The 9,914-nt window shown below is 33.3% G+C and overlaps 2 protein-coding genes across 3 annotated transcripts in view; both read left to right on the top strand.

The window, feature by feature from the left end:
- Nucleotides 1-9,914, top strand: part of LOC111458145 (cytochrome P450 71B35-like) — a 40,466-nt gene that overhangs the window by 10,642 nt on the left and 19,910 nt on the right. The gene's annotated exons all lie outside the window — the stretch shown is intronic.
- Nucleotides 4,891-5,889, top strand: LOC111458153 (cytochrome P450 71B37-like). The gene has a single exon (XM_023100635.1). It carries the CDS (start codon nt 4,911-4,913, stop codon nt 5,847-5,849), a length of 939 nt encoding a protein of 312 aa, XP_022956403.1. The 5' UTR covers nt 4,891-4,910; the 3' UTR covers nt 5,850-5,889.

The raw sequence follows: 9,914 nt of genomic DNA, 5'->3' as shown, positions 1-9,914 counted from the left end.
AAAAAAAAAAAAAAAAAAAAAAAAAAAAAAAAAAAAAACTTTGTATCCTTCCTCTCAATTTCTCTTAGCTTTTCCATTCTAGTAGGTTCGAGTATATCAACAAACTCATACTCCACCTTTGATGAACATTGATCAAGGTAGTAAAAGTTTCACAATTTGACCCATCTTTTTTAGAAAAAAAAAAAGAAAAAAAAAAGTTCCAATAGTTGGGTCGTGGGTCAATTGGACTGATGGGTTGGAGGTCGAATCGAGTTGAACCACGGGTCGTGGGTTGGAATGCGGGTTGCACCAGCTGTGTGTTGCGATCTAGCTGGAGCCGTGATTCTCCACATAATGAGCAACGCATGTCCTCTGTCTAATTGGTACACGATGATCGTGACGTCGGTTGACACATGGCTCACCGAAAATTTATATCTCTCCTTCTGGAAGTTGCAAACACAAATTGGATTAGGTTTTTCTTAAACTTCATTGTTTTGCATTATTCGATTTAGAACTCAAATCAAGACGATTTCTTCAACAAAGTTGTTCAAAGTAGGTTCATTCCTTTTCTTTATTGTTCTTGAACAACTCTCGAAGCTCTGCTTTTAGATCGGGTTTCGGAATCTCCTTCAAGGAATTTGTGGAGTAACCTCCCTAGATGAACATATTGGAGTTTCATATCTCAATTTACTAGAACAAACTAGGTATGAGGATGAACACTCAAAATCTTACCTCGCAGGTTTTCCTCGATTCTGGATGGAAAATGGGCTCCCACCACTCAAAACCTCCCTTTCCTTCTAAGGTGGAGTCCTTGCTTATCAATATTGCTCACGAGCAAACTTCAACAATGATTTTTCCGATGAGATATGTGGCGGCTTTCTTTTCTTCTCATGCAATTTCTCTCAATTCTCCTCTTTGTATTTTCTCTTTTGTAAGGCTTGTGCTAGGGATGCATTTGGACCCCTATAATAGGTTTAGGAACAAAATGACTCATTTGCCCCTCTATTGACCTACTTTTCTATTGTTAACTATCGTCACTAACTCAATCTGGTCAAGCTAAATAATTTTATGAGTTGATAGCCATTTTAGGAAAATGATTTAGTTATTTTAAGAAAATGATTTAGGTATTTTAGGAATAAGTATATAATTTTTAAGAAAAGAATTTAGGTATCTTAGGAATAAATGATTAGATATTTCAAGAATAAATTGTCCCCTCTATTATGAATGCCCCCTATTGCATATCTTATAATCTTTTCTCGATTAATAAAGAGTGTGAATATTTTTCATAAACAATTTTATTTATCCAGACTCTGTCTGAGAATTTTCATTCTAGGATGTGACTGATGCACAATTTGGTCAGGTGATTTTATGCCCAGCCTCTGCATATGGAACTTGTCGTTGCTGCTTCTTCAAACGTGGTGCCTTCCCAAGTGGGTCTAGAGGTTGGCACTATAGTGGTTTACAATGATGTGTGGCGGTGATTGAATGGGTAGCGGAGGATATTGGTTTTGGTGATTTTTCTTCAAACGTGGTGCCTTACTAGTGGCAGATTGCTATGCTAGCTACCATGGAGTAATTGACTCATAATACGTGTGTGGATCAGAAGGGTCTTGATGGGGTTGTTGAGTTTGGGGGTTAGCCTGCGTATTTCAATTGACTAAAAGATCAAAAGATTTGAACTTTTTATCCGAGTGTCTAACTAAAAAAAACTAGCATAGAAATATATATATATATATTTTTTCCGTATCTCAAGTAGAATTCTACCTTTTCTATGTTTCACAGTTGATAACTATATTAGGGAACTTTACCCAAAAAAAAAAAAAATAATGGATTCTATTAATGGATATCCATTGCAATTAGACGATATCTAAATACTATATGGATAATTCTTACCTAAGCTATGGAAAAATAATACATTAGCAACCAAATTATTTAATTGAGTCTCTTAACTTAAAAAAATTAGGTAGAAAATGTTGAGTACTCTATCCAGCAACTATCAACTATTAACGATACCAACCAGTTTCGAATTAGCATTAGGCATTCATCCTCTTTCGGGTATTTAAAACAAAACCTGCTCCTAACGAACCGACTCTTTCTTTCCTCTTCTCGTCGAGCTGCTAGTACCAAGGTAAACCAAGAATTATATCCTTTATCTACATCTATAATTCAATAGTAGCTTTCCATGCAAGTGAAATAAAAGAATACGAGCTATCAATACTCATGTATATTTTTATCGTTTTATTATTTTTTTTTTATGAAAAAGATTTTTATTTTGGATCTATCTATTTGTTTCAAATTATGGATGGGTTAATTCGAATATATATTTATTTATGATAATAAAAGGTAATAAATCCTTTTTTTTACCACAAAACTTTATTCAAATAATAATATGCCTAACTAGTTAGTGAGAGATAATAACATGCATTTAATATAGAAAAATTTGACTCTTTGTCAACCATATTAAATCTTATTCAGACTATTTGATAGTTTAATAGAGCTATATCACTAATCCTCGATGTAATTACATTTTTGAGATTGACAACTTCTTTATCTGATCTTTAAGAATTCTATTGACATAATTTGGTTAAGATAAAAGTATGACCAATGCTAGAGATAGAACAACGAATTTCTACAATAGAATGATATTGTCGATTTTAAGCATCAACTCTCGTTACTTTGTTTTTAGTTTCTCCAAAAAAGTCTGGTACCAAAAGAGATAGTATCCCTTACTTATACACCCGGATCTTCTTCTTAATTAGTCAATGTAGGACTCCAACAATTCTTACTAAACAGGTGGAATCGAGTATCAAAGTCTCGAAAGAAGGAAGATCAAATTTGTTATGATTAAAGTATGATATACATTTTTAAGCGGCACATTTAATAAAATTGACCCATATATGTAATAGAAAAATATTTCAAATTAGTTACACTCCGGAGATGTCTTTTAGTCCATTTTTTTTATAAAGGTATCATTGGTGACTTTTTTTTTTTCTCTCTCTCTCTCAAACAAGTGTAGTTGGAACGTTTAGAAGAGATTTCTTCACATTTTGGTCTCTTACTATATTCACCGGTGATTATACTAAGACTAAAATTAGGACCCAAAAAATCGTTAGTCATATGCACTTGACCTTATAACTCAAACTCAAACTCAAACGCAAAAATCCTACTTGAGGAATTTGTAGCATTAGGTTAAAAACTTGTGTTACAGTTTAATAATTTTGTGAGGACTATTCAAGTTTGATGAAATTGACACTCACATTCAATAGTAGGGCACTCCAAAGTGGTTTTACTCGCAGGCCATTTTCCATAGAAGTACGATTAGCAACTTTGTTCGTTTCTTAAACGAGTGCAATTTAGTCGTTTAGAAAAACATCTTTCTTATTTATTTATTTTTTTGTCTCATACTATATTCACTAGATTGGACTAAGATTAAAATAAGGACCAAAAAAGAACTTGTAGCCGTACATACGAGACCTTACAACATAAATTTGAATGCAAAAAAAAACCTTATTCAAGCCATTTAAAGCATTACATGAAAATTTAAGTTACTGCCAATATTTCTCTATAGCTTTGTGAGAAATATTTAAATTTAATGAAATCGACACAAAAAAAAAACTCCTCGAATTAGATTTACTCCAAGCTAGGGTACACTAAGACCTTTTTCATTTCTCAAACGAGTTTTCTTGGGATGTTAAAAAAATTTATTTATGGTTTTGGTCTTTTACTATGCTCATGTGATAGATTTAAAAAGTTCTAAAGTTTTAAATGGATACCATTATTCATTTTTCTTAAGGGATTTCTAAGAGTTGCTTTCTTGGTTTAATTTCTTAATAATATTACTTTGAGTTGGTTATAAACCTAAAATCTAGAAGATTTAAAATTATAAGTCTTAAACATAAGACATTGACAAGAAAAAATATTTAGAACAAATTATTGAAAGCATGAGTAGAGAAAACACAATTACAATTAATATTTACCAATTTTATTGCATATGATGTTGTTGCATTTTTATGAAATTTGACTCATTTTTCAATAATGTTTTTTAAGAAGATATTATTAATCATTTTGATTCAGTATAATTCACATATTATCACTTTTAGTTTCTTCCACTAAAAGACGTCAACTCTTCTATTCTTCTATTCTTGAGAAACAGTGATAAGGCAACCCTCATCCTCAGTCCAATGACTCTTATTCTTCTATTCTTGAAGAATAGTGATAAGGCAACCCTCATCCTCAGTCCAATGATTCAAGCTTTTGTTGGAGCAAGAACTCTGGTATCAAATAATTAACAATTCCTTATACAAAATTTGGAAGACTAAAATTAGATTACTGTTACGACCAAAGATTTTGGAACCTTGTTTTAAATTGAGTCACTTCACCATCGAATTTGATCAAGACTTGATTGAATGGCTTGGATGCAATTCTAACCAGAATTGATTGAAACTTAGGAATGACAAAATTGATTCTCGAATTTATAATGGAAACGTCTCCCCTTGAGATCTCAATTTCATTCATCTACGAATCTGATTTTTACATAATAATTTATCGGCCCGACCAAAGGCGTTTGTGGCCGACATTAAATCTTGATCCCCTTTAATCTCCACAACATACAGATCTATTTGACTATTACAAAATGAATAAGAAAAAATAATACATTTTATTTTAACAAAAGTTGATAGGTTTGAATGGATAATGAAACAGCCCATAGCTTCAAACCTGTTGACATTTGAAGGTTTTCCAAAGGAAACAAAAATGCATTCATAAAATGTGTATACCAACTTTAAAGCCATCCCTCTCACTACAAATCTATATGATATTGTAAAAGAACAATTATTGGAGTCTCTGTGGCCCAAAATAGCTCAATCACCCTACACGCAAATATTACTCATTCCACATTCTACTCTTTATATCTCGCAAAATAGAGCTTGGAAATGCTTAGAGTTGATAAAATGATGCCTACTAATGATTTTTTCATCTGGGTTCCTCTGTTTTTCCTCTGTTCTTCTCTATTGCTTCTTAAAACCATAAGAAAACAGGCAAAACCCAACAACAAGCTTCTTCCTCCAACCCCTCCAAAGCTTCCTTTGTTGGGTCATTTGCACCTCCTTGGTTCCCTCCCTCATCGCTCTCTCTCTCAGCTTTCAAAAAAATATGGCCCCGTCATGCTCCTTCAACTGGGCTCTGTCCCAACCATCGTGATCTCCTCTGCCGCTGCTGCAAGAGAGTTGTTTAAATTTCATGACCTTGCTTCTTGCTGCCGCCCTCTCTTAACGGGTAGTGGAAGATTTTCCTACAACTTCGTGGACCTAAATCTATCACCGTACGGTGAACACTGGAGGAACGTCCGAAAGATTTGTATGCTTGAGCTCTTCAGTGCTCAGCGGGTTCAATCTTTTCAGGAAATTAGAGAAGAGGAAGTGGGGCGCCTTCTAAACTCCATCTCTCAATCCTCTTCTTCTTCAGCTCCAATTGATCTGAGTGACAAATCTTATTCTCTCACCGCAAATATAATAACAAGAGTTGCTTTCGGAAGCATCTTCAGCGGAGGAAAATTAGATGATGAACACTTTCAACATGTTATGCATAGTGCATTAGCAGCAATTGGAAGCTTCTCGATGACCGATTTCATTCCTACATTCGGTTGGATTATTGATCGGTTGAATGGTGTTCATGGGAGGCTGGAGAAGAGCTTTGCTGAAATGGATGCCTTTTTTCAACATGTAGTCGAGGATCGTATCAACTTCAAGAAGAGTTCTAAGAAGGAAGAAAACATTGTTGATGTTTTGCTGAGAATGGAAAGGGAAAGCTCTGAATCTGATGCATTAAAAGTCACCAAAGATTGCGTTAAAGCACTCATTATGGTAACCTAAAATTAGAGATTGTTCATTGGGTATTTTGTTTATACAAGGCTAAGGGCACCGATTATCTCCTTCTCATTCCTGCCCACTTTATATATCATTGGATTTATTAAAATATTTTATCTTAGAAAAGATAGAAATTATCCATTTTTAAAATCGAGAAATTTAATCTCAACCAAAATAAATGAAGAATTTCGTCCCGATAAAGATTGAAATATAAAATAGGAACGAGGACAAAGAAGGTCTCGTCCTATAGACATCTCTACCTAAACTTATTCCGAAAATATAGTTGACCCACCAATAATGATATAACCATGGAGTCACTTCTTTATCATTGTGTTTTATTTTCTTCTTCTTTGGATGTATGGTTTTCTAGGATATTTTTCTAGATGGAGTAGAAACAGGAGCAAGCACAATTGTTTGGGCCATGGCAAGAGTTGGTTAGGAACCCAAAGGTGATGAAGAAGCTCCAAAGATGAGATTAGAAGTTGCATAAATGAAGATTCAGTGAAAGAGATGGACTAGGAAAAGTTTGAGTATCTAAAAATGGTAGTGAAAGAGGTTCTGAGATTGCATCCACCCGCCCCACTTCTACTTCCAAGAGAAACCATCTCCTCTTTTAAGCTCAACGGTTACGATATCAACCCCAAGGCTCATCTTCACATTAATGTGTGGGCCATTGGACGAGACCCACAATCCTGGACTGATCTAGAAGAATTCTTTTTTAGAAGTTTATAGAAAGCAATATCGATTACAAAGGACAAAACTTTGAGTTAATACCTTTTGGAGGCGAGCGAAGAATATGTCCTAGAATGAACATGGCTACCCTTACGGTGGAGTTGGCACTGGCTAACCTCTTGATGTGCTTTGATTGGAAACTCCCAGATGGAATGAAAGAACATGTAGGTATGGAAGAGGATGCTACCAAGAAATCACCTCTTAAACTTATTCCAATCCTTTCAACTAATTTTTAGTTGATAGTTTATGGTTATCCAACAGAATTAAGTCAATATTATCTCAGGGCTAATTAGCCCAGTTTTATCTATATTTCTTATCAATAAATTAAGATATTAAATCTCAAAATGTTATAAAAAAAATATTGAGAAAGAGACCATAAAAGACAAAATGTTGAGAAAGAGACCATAAAAGACGAAATGAAATCAAAGGTTTTGTTACTATTTTACTCACATCTACGGCCAACTTTCTCAAAATTGGGTCTTACTTTGAATTTTTTGAATCACATCTTAACACTCCACCCTTAATGTAAAGTTTCAAATAATCCTTTGAAGTAGCATAATTTTTCTTTTGATAAAGCCTTAGCCATGTATGCTAGCGGTTCATTTGTGTTACAATACTTCAAGATAATTTCTTCGTTTACAAACAAGATCACAACTATAATGATGTCAAAGTTTAATGCTTTGTTCTGCCGTCAAATGTTGGGTTTTTTGTCATAAAATAGTTTTTTTGTTGTCACAAAATATCTCTGTTGCTCCTTTTTACTCTTGTCGAAAATTAGTTAACACTTTCTCAGTCAAATAGCTTAACACGCTGTTTAAGTTGTTGCAACATAGTCTGCTTCTAAAATTGACAATGTCATTGTTTCTTGCTTTTTTAAGCTCTAAGTAATTATCGATGATCCTAGAGTGAAAATATTTGTTGAAATGCTCCGTCTATCATCTAACGAACTTGCTCAATTGCTATATGTAAGCCCATATAATTTGATATTTGAGATTTAGAGTACCAAATTCCTTACTCCAGAGTTTTAGCAACATAACTCAAGACTCATTTGTTACTCAAGTATGAATCTTTGAAGGTGTTGCATAAACTTAGAAATAACACCATCAGAAAATACATTATCGAGTCATGTGTGCATTAAGTAAAGTAGATCAATCTGCCAAGAAGCTTTTGAATCTTCTAGCATTTGTCATTTCTACTTCATCTTCATGTCGTAAGTTTTCATTAATATTCATGAGTGTTGCAGTCTCACAATTGCACATTAAATTTACTCCATATTTTTAGCATATTTTTCTTGCAAAATAAAAATCTAATCTTGAACTTAATATGCTTAACACCAAGAAAATAGTGCAATAACCCTATCTGAAATCTCAAATTCACTTTCATTTGAAACTTGAATTTATCTGCAATAGAGTTAGAAGAGCTAGTATAAATGATATCAACATAAAGGCAGATAATGATAATATGACTTATACCTTCCTTCACATACAAAATAGTCTCATTCCGACTTCTCATGTATTTTCTTCTTGAAAATACCCATCAATTTTGCTATAACAAGCTCAAGGGACCCACTTTAATCCGTACAATGGCTTTTCCAGCTTGTATACCTTTGTTTCTTTGCATTTTCTTATGAATTTCTCTAGTCATGCTACATAGATCTCTTCTTGCAAATATCCGTTAAGGGATGTTAGCTTATCTCCCATCCTACATCCCTTCTACCATTTCTTTTTGTTACTTTTCTTTTTCAACGGCTTCTTAACTTATAGACTCTGAAACAATGCGCAAAATTTTTATTCTTCCTTGATTATGTCTCATCTAAAGTTGAGAATTTATTAATGCATAAGCAACATAGCTAAAGATTTGTAAATGACTTATTGGTTTTCTTCCATGTTATGCTTCATAAGGAGATAAAACAGAGTGTTACTACTGTCGAAAAACAAAAAATGATGAGAAAATCAACTCTAATGAGGAAGGTTTGGTTAAGAGAGATTAAATAGATAAGTTGTTGAGTTTTGTAGTAGATTTTAGTTCCTTTTAATAGATTCCCAAACCCACTTCCGAGGGTCATGAATGGTGAGTATTTCCATAATCGTTGTAATTTCTATGAACAAGGCTCTAGTAGAAGAATTATTCCTAACCCTTCAATTACCCTTCAAATCTCTTGTTATGGAACTAGAGTATTAAAGAGGATTTTATTGCTCCCTCTCTTCTCTCGATTGAGAGAACAACTATGTATGTAAAGTAGCTAATTAAACACACATGTAAATCATTAACAACAACTCTTTAATAAACTAAAATCATACCGTCAACATACTTAAACTATATAAAACTCTCTTGCCTCCCCTATAAAGTTTAGCTTTCCATACAAACTGAATTAAACAGAGGAACCACATCTTAATCATATAAAATTGATAGAGTAAGAAAAGAGAATAAGGAAATAGAGAGTTATCCCGGTTTATTGTCGTTCGTCAATGGAAGTTCCCTTCTCTTGAGCTCTCACGTCTACCTCTTTGCCCTAATCAATCCTTGTTGGTCTCTTTTTCCTTCTACTATCAACAGCTGCTGGATTAGGGTTTTCTTCTTCTTCTCTGGTTTCACAGCAGTTCACTGCAGCAGCAGAGGCTGCTGCTGTGTAATTCGATTTTTCTCCCAAAGTGTGGCTCTCTCCTCTTGGTCTTCTTTTACCTTTTATATTGAACGTAGCTTTTATATTGAGCATGGGTTCCCCTTTAGAGCTGAAAAGGAATAAGTTGTCCACATAGGATGTTCGTCATTGGGCAGTCAATGACCACTTGGACTGCTGATGTGGATTTAAAATTTTCATGTCATCCCCCATCTGTTTCCAAATTTGCTACTCCCTCATGGTTCAACATAAATGTCTAAAATTTTACCACATAACTCAATTAAATGTACAATTAAGATCGATTTATGCAAAATCATATTTTTTTCATGTTGGATCACAATAAACGATATCATGCTCACTAAGTAGAATAAATAGGATAATAAATAAGAAAATGGTGGATGTCCTATTCTTCACAAAATAAATTGAATTCTTTATACACAAACTCATCACCTCTACTATGCAAAGAACTTTAACGTGGCAATAGCTTTAAAATTCTAGAACTTCTCAAAAGTTTTTGAGTTATGTTATAGGAAGTAAAAGCCAACTCATATGACTATAGTCATCGAGGAATAGTAAAAAAATAAACTGTAATAACCCAAAATAATTATAAAATGTATTTTGTGTGTATGTGTTGTGTGTTTAATAATAATGATAATAATAATAATAATAAATAAATAAATAAATAAATAAATAAATAATTAAATTAAAAAAAAAAAAAA

The sequence above is a fragment of the Cucurbita moschata genome, unplaced genomic scaffold (genome assembly GCF_002738365.1).
Source record: "Cucurbita moschata cultivar Rifu unplaced genomic scaffold, Cmos_1.0 Cmo_Scf00021, whole genome shotgun sequence".
Lineage (NCBI taxonomy): Eukaryota > Viridiplantae > Streptophyta > Magnoliopsida > Cucurbitales > Cucurbitaceae > Cucurbita > Cucurbita moschata.
The sequence above is the reverse complement of the archived record's forward strand: the minus strand, read 5'-3'. Positions and strand labels throughout refer to the sequence as shown.